The sequence below is a fragment of the Daphnia pulex genome, chromosome 12, assembly GCF_021134715.1.
Source record: "Daphnia pulex isolate KAP4 chromosome 12, ASM2113471v1".
Lineage (NCBI taxonomy): Eukaryota > Metazoa > Arthropoda > Branchiopoda > Diplostraca > Daphniidae > Daphnia > Daphnia pulex.
In genome coordinates, this window is record NC_060028.1 from 1,835,613 (window position 1) to 1,852,047 (window position 16,435).

At 42.1% G+C, this 16,435-nt stretch overlaps 3 protein-coding genes across 4 annotated transcripts; 1 reads left to right on the forward strand and 2 right to left on the reverse strand.

Moving 5' to 3' along the window:
- The first annotated feature begins 2,025 nt into the window (after window positions 1-2,025).
- Window positions 2,026-4,313, forward strand: LOC124209328. Of its 2 annotated transcripts, none has more exons than XM_046607275.1 (4): window positions 2,026-2,411; window positions 2,653-3,310; window positions 3,376-3,639; window positions 3,717-4,313. In XM_046607275.1, the coding sequence occupies exons 1-4, from the start codon at window positions 2,231-2,233 to the stop codon at window positions 3,967-3,969; spliced, it is 1,356 nt and encodes a 451-aa protein (XP_046463231.1). In that variant the 5' UTR covers window positions 2,026-2,230; the 3' UTR covers window positions 3,970-4,313. The 2 variants fall into 2 exon arrangements, with proteins under 2 accessions (XP_046463231.1, XP_046463230.1); XM_046607274.1 differs by having other exon boundaries at window positions 2,032-2,411; window positions 2,650-3,310.
- A 2,053-nt stretch (window positions 4,314-6,366) lies between these two features.
- On the reverse strand, window positions 6,367-11,047 carry LOC124209329. Its single transcript, XM_046607276.1, has 2 exons — window positions 10,800-11,047; window positions 6,367-10,406 (listed from the first exon to the last, which is right to left on the reverse strand). The coding sequence occupies exons 1-2, from the start codon at window positions 10,894-10,896 to the stop codon at window positions 6,439-6,441; spliced, it is 4,065 nt and encodes a 1,354-aa protein (XP_046463232.1). The 5' UTR covers window positions 10,897-11,047; the 3' UTR covers window positions 6,367-6,438.
- Window positions 11,048-11,475: 428 nt separating this feature from the next.
- On the reverse strand, window positions 11,476-16,349 carry LOC124209332. The gene is made up of 3 exons (XM_046607278.1): window positions 16,244-16,349; window positions 16,061-16,181; window positions 11,476-15,783 (listed from the first exon to the last, which is right to left on the reverse strand). The coding sequence occupies exons 2-3, from the start codon at window positions 16,149-16,151 to the stop codon at window positions 11,765-11,767; spliced, it is 4,110 nt and encodes a 1,369-aa protein (XP_046463234.1). The 5' UTR covers window positions 16,152-16,181; window positions 16,244-16,349; the 3' UTR covers window positions 11,476-11,764.
- Between the last annotated feature and the right edge of the window lie 86 nt (window positions 16,350-16,435).

Sequence of the window (16,435 nt, forward strand, 5' to 3'; positions counted from 1 at the left end):
TCAACGAGGAGATGCCAGTGTGGTGGCAGGTCCCTCTTGGTAAAAAAATTTTCTTTTTGCACTTTGTTTGAAAGTGTTTAAAATTCAAATATTTTCGAATGTGATGGTTTACCCACAGGAAAAGTTGTGAGATACAAAAACAAGCCTGATTTTGCAGTCGTTCAACAAATGAGATTTTAAGTGAACCCTTATTACTTAGACACAAAACCAAAACGGAGAAAGAAAACAGTTGCAAGTCAACCGCCTACCTCAGGAATAAACATACTCCGTGAATACGTAACGATTTCTCTCAAAAAGAAGAATAGATCAAGACAATAAAAGAGATCAATTTTGTCCTACCTTTATGCATGGGAAATACAGCCAGGCATCTAAAGTTGCTCCATCCATCCGCTGAAGAGTCAAATGACACCAGACGGGATAGGGTAAAGGGTGTCCTCGTGAATACACCCACATTCACATGGGCGTACACGAGGACATTTCAAGAAAGGAGGAAAAGAGAGATCCGAAACTCCATTTACAATGCATTGGATCGCATTCCAATGCCATAGGATGTTTTTATCTAAATAAAAATAGAAAAGGGTTACGAAAAAATATTGACAGAATCAACAATAAAGTCAGGAAAATTGAAAACGATATACTGGGTAAATGAAAATTGTTAATAAAAGGGAGAATGAAAGGTTTACATGTAATACATTGAAATGCATTGAAATATCTAGTAGGTCAATTAAAGTTAAAGGAAATCATTACCCAGGCGATGATCCTGAGATTGTTACTGGTGACAGGTTACCACCTGCACAAGAAAAACTTGCATATTGTGAGGTTATGATGGCTGGCCGCTGGCTCTGGGCTCTGGCATCACATCTGCAAAAAAGAAAAAGGTTACACCGGTTACACAGTACAAACAAACTATTATGCTTTGACAGGGCAATCACATGATAAATGCTAGTCAGGAACTTTAACATTTCACACATATGGAACAGGTTTAACTCTTATTCTATTGCTCCCACAATGATTATATTTGTATTCTTAGTTTTATTTACCCGCTAAACAGCATGGAGTATGACGGTTATCAATACAAAATAATGTCTCTAACTTTTTCGAAATTTTAAAACTATTAAACCAAAGCAGACGACACATGTCCAATTTTCTTCTAGCTTGCTTACGATGATATCGATAGAAATTAGAAATGATATAAAATCAAACTTCCCCTCAAAATCCAAACCACTAAAAAACGATATGGGAATATTAACCGAATAAGTTGAGGGAATAAGTTTTTAAATTGAATTCTAATAGACTAATACTGTTATTATTTGTTGTTTGCCCGGAAGCGACTCAAGCGAGTTGGATCCGAAGACTGGTGGGCGGAATGGGCAACTCACTACATATTTTTTTCTTTTTTTTTTAATATTTGCATAATCGTAGTCACTAATAGCACAATGATTGGAACTCTGAACGATGACGATAACATGGTTCTTATTTGAACATTTTTCAATTCTGTTACTCGTTCAAGTACACCTCGTTAGCTTTTCTTACGATGGAAACACTTAATACTATAAATAACAAACACGCAAACACTAAAAATAAGACAATTAAAATGACGAAATAATGTACGGTGAACAATGATCTATATGTCTACAAATGTTGTGCTTCATTATGTAGTTGTTTATAACTGTTGGTAGTTGTTTATAACTATTTGTAGCTGTCTATTCTTAATTCTTATCACGTAGCCATTGCAGTGGATCAACAGCATATCTACAGCGATACAAAGACGAAGTTACAGTTTTACCTGGGCTGGTTTGGTTTTACACTTTTCCTGCTGCATTATACGGTTACGTCTTTTTTTCAACCATCAACAGAGCAAAATCAGGGAGAAAATTCTTGACATGTACAACCTATTTACAACTGCTAAGTGTAAAAGTTAAAAAACTAGAATTAAAAAATTAAATGTAATAAAAAAGTGTTGAAATAATCCATCAATGTTTTTATGTAATTTTTATAATGTCCATATTGTCGACGGTTTGGCAATCAAGAAATTTCACATCCGGTTCGAAACAGCCAATCAGAGGGCCCCTCGAAATATCAAGGTCGTAGGAAGGAAACCGTAGGACAAAGAAATTTTATTCGGCCTCTAGACGCACGTGAGGAAGGTTGTCTTAGGTCGTCGTTGATAATTGTATTGTTTTTGTTATCAATTTAATTTGCGGTTTAGGTTTCGATCGTTTATTCTATCATGTCGTTAGCCATTGCTTCTCCTAAACTAGTCCGTATTCTTGATCCCAACTCTAATCCCATCGATGTTTGGGTGGATGAATTTTCATTTTGTTTGGGTAAATATTTGTGTGAACAAGAGGCGCAAAATGAAAGTGACCAGCAAGTAAATGAAAGTTATCCTTCTGAATATTATTCCTCAGGTTTGTTCAGACATTCATTTCTTTAATTTGTAATAATAAGTGTTCAAACAGTGTTTTTATAAGCACAATTTCTATCTTGAAATTTGACCTTATTCTTTACACATAAGTGACAATTAATGAAAACAGAAAGGAAAGTTTTTAAGTTGAAAAGCCCTTTAAATTTATTAGTCAGTTAATACGGTTTGAGTGATTTCTTGTCTGCACGCTGTCTAATATTCTGTTCACTTTTGTTTTACAGCAGATTATATTCCAGATGCCAATGAGGAAAACCTTGAATATCAGTGTGTTCCTGATTGTATCCAACATGAACCACTTCAAAATTGCCTACTTGAATTAGAAGAAGACACCCTTGCCATGAGCCTCGTGAACTACAATCCAAATACCGTGTATGTCTTGCAGTCTCCTCTCACGGCTTTGTTTCAGCAAGATACTGCAATGTGTGTGCATGCAAACTTGTCACCGTCAAACAGCTACTGCATGAATAGCTTGCCATTTCATCCCCAGACAACACACCTTTACGAACCCCAACATTGGACAGTACCACAAATCCCCGAAACAAGCTTTGAAATCTACCCTGAAAGTTTGACCTTCAACCAACCTGCTGAAAGCTATGATCCTCATCCATATTTTCCTGATACACCATTTCTTCCAGTTGGCATTCAAGAAGAAGATGATTTTCAAGGTTTCCCTCTGGATGCCGAAACTGACTCTATGCCTGAAGATGTCATGATGTACACCACAGAAAATGGCTCATTTTTTATTGAAAATAAGCTTTCGGAAATTTCTGCATATGCTGACAACAACTTGACGAATTGGGGATTCTCGCATCCTATGGGACATGTGCTAAAGAACAAACGAGGATTGTTCGGATGTTTCACTCTTCACTCTGGAAAGGCTTGGTAAATTGGTATATTAAGTATAATTTACTGTTTCTTAATAATTTTAAGTCATTTTTCTTTTCAAGTTATGTAAAATTTACGCCCTACTCAATCAAATTCTCGAGCAATCAACGTGGAGTCGCATATGTGATTGACGAAACTGGCGTCCGTACTTGTTGGGAATCCTTCAAGTCATTCGAGCAACTGATTTCAGAGAGAGATCACAAGTGGGAAAAGTTTGATCGACATCAAGTAATCATGCAGAGACCTTGCGGCTGTGGGGCTTCGTTGTGCTTCCATCACATGTCATCCAAAGAACTTTGGAATTCCAAGTCTGAAGAAAACATCTGGTAAATTTTCGAATATATAATTGTATAAGTTATATGGCTCTTTATCGATGACATGTCTCTTTCTAATTATTATGCAGCATCGAGCGAAACGGCCTGAGATTCTATTCTGAAACAAGCGAGTTAAAGAGTCTGAATATCGATTTGGAAACATATCAGCTGAGTTCAACCCTCAAACACGTCGGCGAGCAAGATGGTCATATCTACGTCAAAAGCTGCCAGTATCGTTTCAACCAGATCGTCCATTTCAACGGTAAATCACTTCAAGTGAAGTTTCATACTCAGACGGCTCGTTTAGATATTAATGGAAAATTGTCGTTGAGCGAATATTAAGTCGAGGGAAGGAGGGGGTTGACGTTTGCATTACTCGAGGTAGACTGACAGCAAAATTCTCTTGTTAAAACTCTTTTTTCTAAAGTATCACTGTATAAATAACTATTTATTCCCCCGTCGTACCTAAGCGTTCCTTATTCCTCTTGGTTATTCATTGAGGCTGCATTTTCAGCAATATTTTGCCAGGCAGTTTATGAATCCCCATTCGAAAGTGTGATGTATTGAATATTTTCGGTTAGATGTTGTACTTTTTGACCTTGCACGTATTCAACGTTGCTCAAAATTAATTCTCTGTGATAACATGTTATCGACTTTCAATATACAAACGACCATTCAAAAGTAAATTGTTTTTTTCTTTTAGTCTCGTTGGTTTTTTATTTCTGCCATATTGCTAAGCATAGTATTTTATAGATTGTGAACGTGCAGCATTCAAATTTCTACTAATTTTCATTTAGATTAGCACCTTTTATTGAATCTCAAATTCTTTGACGCATGCACTGTTCGATTCTAGAAAAATTAGGGTGCACGACAAACATAAAGAATTTTCTCCGCACTACCCATCACCTCCATCACTTTCCTTAGGCCTCAGTTTCTCTTTTCTCGTAATGTAATGCCCCATCTTTTCAGGAATTTTCTGAATGGCTTAACAATAATCAAGCACTTTCACAAGCTTTCGTCATGGTCCACAAAATAGCGGTGGAGCTGCTGATTAACTCACCGGAACTGGCGATAGCAATAAAGTCTGTGTAACACACCATCGTTCTTAGCAATTTATAGGCTTGCATTTCATCTTAAGAGAAATTACCGTAACGTAAGTTTCGTTTTGTCCAATCTATCTTTATTGGTTTGCTCGGGTCGTGGGAGGAGCTCGGTAGATCAGTAGCTATGCTAGGCTGGAGGCTATGGACACGCAGCCCTGCTGCTGTTGCCTGGAAGCGAGTTGGATCCGAAGACTGGTGGGCGGAATGGGCAACTCACTATATTTTCTTCTTTTCTTTTTTGAATATTTGCGTAATCGTAGACGTAGTCCGTAGACGATATGCTTCACCACGTTCGCTGGGCGTGATGATGAAAACTATCTACTTCATCTTCAATGTATCTCCAAATGTTTTCTTTTCGCCTACGTGACCAGCGAACTCTTTTTAAATTAGATCTACTTGTGATTTTACAGTATTTACTAGCAAAAACAATTTTCAAATAAGTAAGTTTCACCACTTAAATAACCCATACACTCATCTCCACCACACACTCCTGTACTCTGACTTTTAAAGGATTTTTCATACAAATTTTAATAATTCTTTATCCGATAAATAATAAATGTGGATGTAATGGAGGATATCTAACGTCCCAGCAATGAAAAAAATAGTAAAAAATAAAATCTGGATTATTAAAAGTTTTGGTTGTAATGTCAGGATTGGAACCAGCACTAACATAGAACAAAAGAGATAGGATGGCAAATAATAATACCAAATTATGATCGCTGTTAATTATTCTTTTATACAAAAAATAAATTTCGATTGTTTTTTAACATAAAAACATTTAAAAAAAGTTATAAAAATGAAATTCGGATTTGAAAAAAGTTTTGTCCATTTCAGGATTGGAACCACGAACATATAACACATAACAGATCTGGTGGTAGATTTTACCAAACTATTATCGTTGTTCATTTTTCTTTTAATTTACAAAAATTAACGACTCTTGTTAGCAATGCAGTGCGTTCACGAAACTGATCTGATGTACTAATCTAAACAGCTCCACATGACTCGGGCGCATACACCCTACAAGCCGCAGCCGTAACCGCTCAACTAATGTGTACTGTGCGACTTTTCGCGGCGTACCTTGAGGGGGATGATTCCGTTCGTGATCAATCCGGACGCGCTCACCACTACACCATGAGTGTCTTATATAATATCAACTTTTAGATGTAGAGTAGACTATTTACCGAAATATTAATTCTTATCATGAATATGGACCTATGAATTTCTGCATAGTTGAAGATACAAGTTCTAAAATTTCAGTTAACTTTTACATGAATCAAAATTAATTATTCAGCACTAACACTCAAAACATTTTAATAGTAAGAAAATTGACATGGTCCCAGGTATTGGAACATAGATAAAAATTTAACTAGGGTTTCAAAATATTTTGATGTGCAAGGAGTTTGTAAAATAGAATGATAAAGAAATATTTCATAATTTTACTGCATGTCGTCCGTCATATTATTCATGCTATCACCTTGTTTTGAATAATTGAATGTCGGTTCTCATTTTCATTTGTATCCAAATATGTCCCTATTACACAACAGAAAATAATTAATTTCTGTTTAACCTTACATGAATCTAAATTCAGGTTGATAAGGTTTAAATTTGAAATCAGAAAATTGAAATACTCAACAAATTATGAAATTTCCACGTTTGTTATATTGTTCGATCAGTGCAGAATACAGACAACAATGAAATCAGATATGAATCAGTTTAAGTCTGCCACAGTTTTAGCAGAAGGGCGTTTGAGCTGCTGTTTGGGTTTCAGCGACAATGACGACATTCGACGAATAACAGTTTTCTGCTGGTCGCGGATCAATTTGGCCGTGATGTCGGCCATCTCACGAAGTTTGTGCAAGGTGACAATTCTCTGCTGGTATCCCGAGCGATGCTCCTGTTTCTCGGCGGCTATCATCAGGTCAATGTAGTCGGGTGTGGAGAAAGGATGAGGCCGAAGGGCGATTTCGTCCAGTCGCTGGATACATGGATAAGTGAGTTGCATCAACTCCATCAGCTGCGACTCGTGTTTCTTGATTTCCTTCTCGATGCGGGCCAGCAACTGCTCATTTGTAAGCGCTTCACTCACGGCCCCTTGGTACTGCTGTCGGATGGCGTCGGATGAACGCTGGACCTTCTCCTTTACCATCTCGTACCGGTACTTTTGATTGAAGTGGACATTCCAAGGGCATTTGCATATCATACAGCTGCCGCTTCTTCGGTCCATTACGGAGCAACGGTGTTTGTCGTTGTCGTGAGCCTGTCGACATGGGAAATGGCAAGTCGTGCGACAATTTTGGCAGTTGGTGGTGAACTGGCCAGTTCCGCTGATGTCTGTCGACTTGGGAACAAGCGTTTCAAATTCAAAAGCTTGATTGGCATCCATCTGATCTTCATTTTCTTTTAGAATTTTCTTGATTTTCTCAAGCTCGTCTACGCGTGTCAACTTCATTTCGGTCTTCATTTGGAGGCCTTCGACCAGGGCTTCAAGCCGCTTTCGTTCCTCGAGCACTTCCCGAGTTAGCGTCAACGATTTGGCTTCCATTACACCCAAATCGTCAAAGAATTTGTCGAAACCACCGACTGCCATGTCAAAGTAGGTCCGGTTGAATTCGTTGGTCTGGCGGTCGCCCTTGTTGGAAGTAAAGAAAATGGAATTGTTAAATTTGTGATGAAGTGGGAGACCGGTGGATGGATCCATGGGCGACGGGATGCCGGCCTCTTTGACTGCACCAAGGACCGGAGGCAACGCACCGTCAGAAAACGTCACCATCAGACGAATATTATCTTTAATATCTTGGCCAAAAATGGACAAAATCGAGTCAAAAATATATTTCTGAGTGGCCGTCAGTCTGGGGAGAGACGACTGGACGACGAAACAGACGGCCTCCAATTGTTGAATCCCGTGACGACACTGGAAATAATCTTGGATTTGTTGCATAATTTTCTTGTCTTTTTCCAGCCCACGAGTGTCACCAAATCCTGGAGTGTCAACGACGGTCAGAGAATAATTCAGCCGGGATCCTTTCATCTCGTACAAGTCGTAGGTGGTCACCAAGTCCGTCTGACTGTGAGCTTGTGACTTGTCGGCCGGCTCGTCGATTAGTTTAAAGCGGAAATCGTCGTCCCACTCGACGCCCAGCACATAATTCACCATAGCGTTGATGAGAGTACTCTTACCGGAACCAGTGGCGCCCAGCATCAAGATGGTCCGTTGACGTCGCTTGCCGGCCAACGCCAAGTAACTTGGTTCACCAAAAACATAGTGGCCAACACCCTGGGTCTTTGTCCCGTGACGTTTCTTCAATGGCAAACGATAAGCGTCTATACCAGGCCCAACGGGACACTTTTTGCTAACACGACGGACGATATGCGCAGCTCTTTCGGCCTCTTCCAAGGTTTCAGCTTCCAAAATCGGCGTGGCCGGACTGTAGAAAGATGATCCAGCACCATCGTTGCAAACTGCTCGGACTTGAATGCAGTAGGTCGTACCAAGATCCAGAGGTTCCAAGGTGATCATCGTCTCCGTTGTGGATCGCTGAATGAATGAGGAATCCTGATTACCGGCCATCCAACAATCAATCAAGTAACAGCTGACGACAGACTTCTTTTTCTTGATTTCTTTGACGTGTTGCACGGAATCCTTGGATTCGAGCATGCGGTTGCAAATCGATCCATCATCAAAGTCGCTGGAACTGTTGACATCTTCGTAATCTTCATCATCTGAAGTGTCAGCCTCTTCATCTTCTTCTTCAATCTCGACATGGTCCCAGGAAATGGTGATGCTATTGTCCGTCACGTACTGACACTGCAATCCAGCTGGCGGCGGACAAACGGGATCGATTGTCACCTCACAGCTGTTCGGACTGAACGGACTCCTCCCACCTGGTGTCACTGCGGCAACGCGAAACACGTAACTCTCCTCCGATTGTAGATGACTGATTGTAATTTCCTTGGACTTGTGTTGAATGGAATCCCACCTTTCACCGGATCCATCAATGTTGCGATACTGTAAAAGATAATTAGGCTCCTCGACTTCTTCCTCGGTTGTCCAACTGAGCGTGATGGCGCCACGATAGTTCTTTTCGACTGTGACTGGGCCAGGAGCTTTGGGGATGGTAAAATTCACATTAGACTCGAAAGTGGAGTCATACAAACGCAGGAATGGCAACTCAGCAGCGCCAAATATCGGCTGATAGTTGTATAAAATGATGTAACGGACGTTAGAGATGTCGCTGTTGTTTTCAGTCACCCAGTCCGAGAATTCTTGAGCGACAGAAATGAACCGGCGTCGATCAGTAGCGGAGCGATGATCAACTTTACCTTCCCGGATCCACTCGGATGGATGTGCTGGATGGGATTTAGTAAACGCATCAACGTAGGACCTCAATTCTTGCACCGTATTGTCAAACTGCTTGGAGATGCTGGGCAAATGAAGAACAACAGCGAGCACATTGTGGCCTATACTCTTGATTTCTTTTTCCAGTTGTTTAAATTCAGTCACCAGGTGGACACCGGGTAACTGTGAGAGCGTCTTCAAAGTCTTCAGTTGTTTCCGGTGATCAATGAGCCAATTTTCAAGCTCTTCCGGGATGAACGGGGATTTTCTTTCGACTGCTGCAACCATTTCCTTCATCTTCTCTTCCGGCTCACCACCTCTTCTAATTGAAATTGTCCATTCGTACAGAGCGTTTTGCATAGCGCTCAAGAATTCGTTTAAACATTTATCAAATTCATTGACTCGTTTGGAGACGGCCAGTGGAATCCAGCAGCGTTGGACAGTTGAGCGTTGGCTTATTTCGGTCTTGATTGCGTCCGTTTCCATGCGGATGTGCTGCCACTGCTTCCACATCATCTGGCACTTGATGACCACATCTCGGGAGACGTCGATTTTATTGTCCGGCAATTTAATTATTCCGGCTTCGGTCGGCATCAGTTTGGCGAGTGGATACAACCAAATTTTCAATGGAATGGCCTTGTTGACTTGATGATCTAATATTTTCCGGCAGGCTTCGTACTGTTCGGCTACACTGTTGGATGTCCAGCTTCTTTGTCCTTTCTTAACACCCAGCACATCTTTGTAAACAACACACTGCAAATCTGCTGGAACGAGATCATGTCCGCCGTCTTCCTCGTCACCTTCTTTGTCGTGATCCAGCTCCAGTTTCTTCCGGCCATCCGACAGACCTTTGGCAAAGAAATTGGCGTAGTCAAACATTTTTTCAGACACGGATGCCTCAGGGTCGTCGTTGGTCGAAACTTCCGGATTTTGGAAGACGCAAAAAGCCTCCAGGCCAAATTTGACAGCCACGACGACGTGAGTTGCTTTATTCTTGATAATCCTTTCTGGCCGGCAGATAATTTCCAGTTGACTTTTCGGGTCGACAGAAACTTTCCTGCTGGACGAACGACAATGAATGGCCACTTCGGGTCCTCGACTTGACGATCCCGCCGCACGATCGGAAATGTACTGCCAAGCTCCGGTGAAAGGTGAGCGGAATAGACCAGCCGTCAAACTCATGGCCGAGTGTTCGTCCAATTCGGATAGCCACGAACTGTGATCTTCTTCTTCAGTCGTTTGCAATGCAGATGACATGGAATGAACTTTGACAATTTCTTTCCTTTCGGTAGAAACGACCGACAAGCGGGACACGTCATCCGGGTCCCATAAGCGAGCATCTGGAACAAATTATACATCAGTTACCACCATATTATTACGTAATTACTTCATTTATCTTAAGTGTCTGACTACAAAATGGATTTTAAATGGCAAATCAAAATATTAAAACGTAAATAGATATAAAAAAACAAGTAAAGATAAGTGCTTTCAAATAATTGTGTTACATAGGTTATGCGTATTATTCAAACACAAATTATTTAATGCCTCGTATCTGACTCTATTTAACATTTTAAAATTGACAATAAACCAGACATAGACACAAAGGACAATGTAGGCTACGAACTAAAAACCATTTAAAAAAAGGGACTGTTGCACATGGGATTAATTCAAATTTTTAATACAACGTGGGTGATAACTATTCTTAAATGATGATATGATTTTTTTATACTTACTCGGTATGGCGACATCCTCGACGTAATTATAGAGGGTTCCAATGGCGAAACTGCGTCCTAATGCCATCATCTTGATGCAATCTACGTGGTCGGCCATGCTGTTAATCGTCTGCTAGTTGCAATCAAACTTCAAAACTGTTTACTGAGTGGCGTTTAACACTAATAACAAGCTAGAATGACAAGAATGGAAACTTTTAACTGTTTACAGAGTAGCAATCAACACAACACTGATGATCGGTGAATATCCCAAGGGCCAAGACTAACGAGAGCTAGCCCAAATTGCTCGAGGGCCAAGAGGCGGAGCTTATTCGAAAAAAGACACCCCCACCCTCTTTTGTTAAACTTCGCCACCCCCGACCTACCCCAACTTGGCCACCCGCTTTTATGTGGGAAATTGAAACTGGCGAAGGCGACACGAGCATTTGTCTCGTCGACACATAATTTAAAAAAAGAAATACTTGCATTCTCACCAAACATCTAAGACCTATTGGATTTCAAGGCCGAGTTGTTGTTAATGCGCGTCTTAATTACTCCTCACTTGTGTTATTTCTTTTATTTCAATAGTTCTTTCGTTATTTAGTTTCATTCCTAATAAACTGAATTTTATGTTTCGACTTTCAGTCTTTCACAATATTGGAAGAATTATGTTTGTCACTCATTATTAACCGAGTTTGAATCTTGATGAAGAATTTTATTCCAAGTTGAACGTAATAGTTTTCTGAATTAAATTCCACGCATTTCAAATGTGTAAGAACGAAAGAGCACAGAAGATTATGAATAGCAGATGACGAAACAAAATGCCAAAACACAAGAGCGTGGGAAATAATTATAAGAAAAAGAGAAAAGCAAAATCCAGATCAGACAAAGTCGAAAATTGTCCGTGAAAAAAAAGAATTTTATCAAAAAGAATGACACAATTCGGAACAATTCGGAACAATTTTCTTAAGAGAATACACGACACATTTTCAATGATTAAAAAATGAACTTTGGAATTTCTGGCCGTCGGTAGAACTCATCAAATTTTTCATTCTGTCATCTAGGCTTTGGAATGAGGCGCCATCGTCATCTTCTGCATCGGCCGTCTCCCCGTCATCCTCTTCATCATCGGTCGATTCTCCATCCACGTCGTCCTTCCGGTCAGACGTCAAAAGAGATTCGTTGTTCCGGACTTTGCTGGTGATGACGGCCATTTGGCGCAGCTTCTTCAAACTCTCGATCCGCTCCTTGAAGCCGAGACGTTTCTCCTGTTGCTCGGCGTCGATGATGAGGTCGATGTACTGCGGAGTCGAGAAAGGATTTGGACGCAGGGCAATGGCGTCCAACTGCTGGATACAGCGTGAAACCGTGTCGACTCTCTGCAGGACGATTTTGTTGTTGTCCTCGACGTGCTTTTCCAGCTCCTTCACCAGTTCCTCCGCCGTCAGTTTCTTTTTCAATTCCGCCTCGTACTTTTGCTTGATGGCGTCCGAGGAAGTGGCCTGCTTTTCAGTCACGTACTCCCACCTGTACGGCTGATTAGCGTGCATATTCCATATACACTTTTCCGGGCAGATGCGACAGGAACGAGTTTCCCTAGGCGTACTGAAATCCATGGCCCAGCAGTCCATCTTGCCGTCGTCGTTTGGAATACCACAAGGATTGTGGCAAGTGACGTAACACTTGTTGCAGTTCGTCAGGTAGCCGCTCAGGTTCTCAACTTTCTTGGGCATGTTCACCTCCACTTCGAATTCCACATTTTCGTTTGCGTCTATCTGCGCCTGACAATTGGTGATCATTTGCTTGGTTTTGCGCATCTCTTCCATTTTCGCCAAGCCGATTTTGATCAGCGGTTGAAGCCCATCCACCGTCGACTCCAGTCGCTTCCGTTCGTCAAGGACCTGTTTAGTTAGGGAAAGAGACTTGGTTTTCATCGTCGCCAACACGGTGAAGAAGCGCTGGAAGTTTTCCATTCCCATTTGCCAGAAGAATCGGTTGAATTTATCGGCTGTGTTTCCTGACTCGCGGCTGGAGCAAAAAAAACCGGAATTGTTAAATTTGTTGTGAAGGGGCTTTCCAGTATCGGCATCAATCGGACATGGCAGGCCAGCTTGGGAAATGGCGCTCAAGACGGGCGGAACTTGGCTGTCTGCGAACGTTAGTAAAAAGTTGATGTTTTCTTTGACGTCGTTACCAAAGATGGAGAGAACAGAATCGAAAATGTAAATCTGAGTGGGCGTCAATCGAGGAAGGGAAGCTTGCGCCACGAAGCCAATCACATCCAGCTCCTGGATTCCGTCCTTGTCTTCAAAAAATTTGCGGACCATTTCGGTGATTTCTTGGTCCCTGTCGAGGCCTTTGGTGTCGCCGTAGCCGGGCGTGTCAACTATTGTAAGAGAATACGGAACGCGGAATCCTTCCGCGTGATGGATGTCGTAGGCCGTGATGCGGCTGGTCTGGCTATCAACTTGGGAGCGGCCGGCCGTCTGTTCTTGAATCAGCTGGAAGCGGAAGGTATCCTCCCACTGCACGTTGAAAATATAATTAATCATGCCATTGATTAGTGTCGTTTTACCGGAACCGGTGGCGCCCATCACCAAAATTGTTCTGTGCTGCATCCGCCCTTTCTGCTGGCCATCTCCTCTTCCAAAGACGAAGCGATCGGCCGTTGTTCGGTATCCAGTCGTTTTCGTAAGCGGAACAGCAAACAAATCCATGCCATTCCGGCTGCCAATTTTCTTGCATTTGTTCAGAATCGTTTCGGCAAAACGGACCTCTTCTGACTTGGTTGTCAATTCAACAGTTTGACTTGGTGCGCTCATCTCTTCATCAGAGACTGCAAAAATGTTGATGAAATAAGTTGTCTCCGGCTCGAGATTTTCCAATCGGCATCCGGTCTCGGTGGACGGTACATCCAGTTGTTGATACGCCGAGTCATCTTCATCGTTTTTCAGCAAATAACGAACTTGGTAAGAGAAATTCACCTTACCGCTTCCCTTGGACGGGCGAGACCACGTCAGCTCTGCTGTTGTTTGCGTTACCCACTCGACTTGCGGATCAGACGGAGGCTGGAGTGTCCCTTTGTTCCCGGTCTTGGGTGTCGGATGAGCGGATCCATTTTTCATTGCTTGGCCAGTCATTTGCTTCGTTTGATGAGGGACACGGACTTGTTTGATGGGCTTCTTCTCTTCTTCATCGGAATTGTTTCCACCAGAAATATCAAAGTCGGAACTGTCGATGACATCGCTGAATTCACTACGTCCAATTGCAGTGTCAGCCGCCACTCGAATTTCCAGCTCCGATCCACTTTTCAAAACGTTCAGGATCATTTGGGTTTCGCCGGCCTTGGCCGTCTTCTGCTGCGTCCAAGAGTCGGAACTGTTTTTCGGCTTAGATTCGACGCAAAAGTGAAATGGGTAGCCGAGATCTTTGTAGTCCCATTCTAGACGGATGGACGGCGTCGATTTCTTGGCCGATTTACCGGAAGCGAGTTGAATACGGAGACCGGTGGGCGGAGTGGGCAACTCGCTCAAGTTTTCTTTCAGAAGATTTCCATCCTCGTAGACGGAATAACGACAGCTTGCTTTGCCCGGTTCGGCGGGAGTGATGACGAACCGAACTTTCTGGTCCAGATGTTTGTTTTTCTCCACGTGACTGGCAAACTCCCGGATCCTGTCCATCACTTGCTTTTTCTTACGAAGAGCCATGTGCCACGGAAGATCGTCCTTGTCCTCGTCTCCTTCCTCCATGTCGATGTCGTCATCGACTGCCACCAGCTTCGTGTAATCTTCAACGTAGTCCTTCATTTCCTCCAAAATGTCTTTCGTTTTCTCGTCCAGCGGAGGTACAGTTAAGACGAGTGCATACTTCATGCCAAACGAGTCAGCTAAATCTTTGTCCAGCTGCTTTCTGTCGACTATGAAAATTATGCCGGGCACGCCAGCCAACTTCCCGGCCATTTCCGACTCAGCTTCTTTGTAGGCCAGCCACAGTCGCAGTTTTGAGGGTTTGAAAAGCGGATGGTTTTCAATAATATCGGCAATTTTTTCAATCTCTCTGTCGTCTTCATCGACAGATCCACGAGCTTTCACGACTGCATTTTTCAAACTCTTCTTCGCCAGTTCCTTGTACTTGATAACAGCGTCGCCAAATTGACGCAGTGAGGGACGACTTACTTTCTTGTTATTTTTGCGAATGGCTTCCAGCTTGACGCCGACTTGATCAAGCTCATCCAGAATAGTGGAACAACGAGCCATCAGATCAGCATCGACGTCTCGGTACTCGAACGGTTGCCATCCTCCGGCCGGCTTCGTGAAAACCTTCAATGGGCAGAGTACAGCGGCGATTGGGACGGCCTTGTTGGTTTCGACGTCAGACTTCTGTATTTCCTCGATGAGTTTCAGGCAATTCTTGTAAGCGTCGAAGAATCCGCATTCCCGGACTGCCTGAGTTTGATTATCTGCATACAAGCGGCATTTCATTCGATTGAGCTGTTTCACTTCTTCCTTTTCAAATTGGTCAGCGAAATCGGTAGACGTTTGGCCGTCTTCCAACGCGTTCTGAAATTTGGCTGACAGCTTGGTTAATTTTTCTTCTGCCTCTTCTCGATCGTTTTCGTCATTTACGTCAAGATCCTGAGTCAGGACGCAATAAGCTTCTGCTCCGTAGACCACACCCACTACGACGTGAGTGGCTTCCGACTTTTTCATTTCTTCTTCGTTGTTTAAAAGAAACGAGACTTCCTTTTCAATTAGCTCCTTCACATCTAATGACTCTTTCTTGGATTGGACGTGGCATCTGAGGTTGATCGTTGCCTGTGAGGGATCTGATACGTCACTGATGAAGTTACTTGCGCCGCGATACTTTTCAATGAGACCCGCGACGACGCTGGCCTGATGGTGCTCATCAAGATCCATCAGCTCCCATTTGCTTGCTGAAGAGCTCGAAGTAACTTCCAAGTTCAGCTGCCTTGCGATATTGGTGACTGAAGCCAAATCCTGCCCATTGCCTATTACAATAAATAAAGTCTCATAAGTAAAAATTGAATCAGATGGAAATGCTCTCGTACAACATTTAAAATGAAATTACATGAATAAACAAAGGTTGCACAAAGGCGCACAAAGGTTTCTCAATTCGAGCATGAAGTCAACCAAACAGAATTTTGTTCATTTACTGCATTACTGCATTCAAGATTGGAAACAAAACTAGCAATAGCTGAATACAGAATATTTGGTTTCTCAAAGCAACAAATATAAGAGCAAAATGGAAACGCAAGAAATATTTACCTGAAACAATGCAGTCATTACGATGGTTATACAAGTCGCCAAGCTGGAAACGGCGACCCAAAGCAGCAATTTCGATAACTTCCTCAGCCATGTTGAATTTCTTCTATGCCTAATTCACTTTCTGATAGATTATAAAAGTAGACAATTAATCAATTATTAAACAGCCTTTGAATTATAACGTACGTTACGGTCGATCGGTGGTTATCAACTGTTGAGTGTCTGAGTGTGTGTAAACCAAACGTTCAAAATCTGTTGCCGAGGGAGAATTTTGGATTTGATGGCTTTGGCCAATCACGTCATTTCTGAAAAGAAGCTCCGCCCTCCATCTTGGGTCTTGTTCGAACTTGTTGGAAATCAAAATTTTGGTTTTCAAAC

Excerpts from the sequence above, each read along its gene's own strand:
- LOC124209328 (XM_046607274.1), top strand. The coding sequence starts at position 2,231 with ATGTCGTTAGCCATTGCTTCTCCTAAACTAGTCCGTATTCTTGATCCC. Across the intron at positions 2,412-2,649 it reads TTCTGAATATTATTCCTCAG|CAGATTATATTCCAGATGCC; the intron begins GTTTGTTCAGAC and ends TTTGTTTTACAG. Across the intron at positions 3,311-3,375 it reads CTTCACTCTGGAAAGGCTTG|TTATGTAAAATTTACGCCCT; the intron begins GTAAATTGGTAT and ends TTTCTTTTCAAG.
- LOC124209329 (XM_046607276.1), bottom strand. The coding sequence starts at position 10,896 with ATGGCCGACCACGTAGATTGCATCAAGATGATGGCATTAGGACGCAGT. Across the intron at positions 10,407-10,799 it reads CGAGGATGTCGCCATACCGA|ATGCTCGCTTATGGGACCCG; the intron begins GTAAGTATAAAA and ends AATTTGTTCCAG.
- LOC124209332 (XM_046607278.1), bottom strand. The coding sequence starts at position 16,151 with ATGGCTGAGGAAGTTATCGAAATTGCTGCTTTGGGTCGCCGTTTCCAG. Across the intron at positions 15,784-16,060 it reads TAATGACTGCATTGTTTCAG|GCAATGGGCAGGATTTGGCT; the intron begins GTAAATATTTCT and ends TTATTGTAATAG.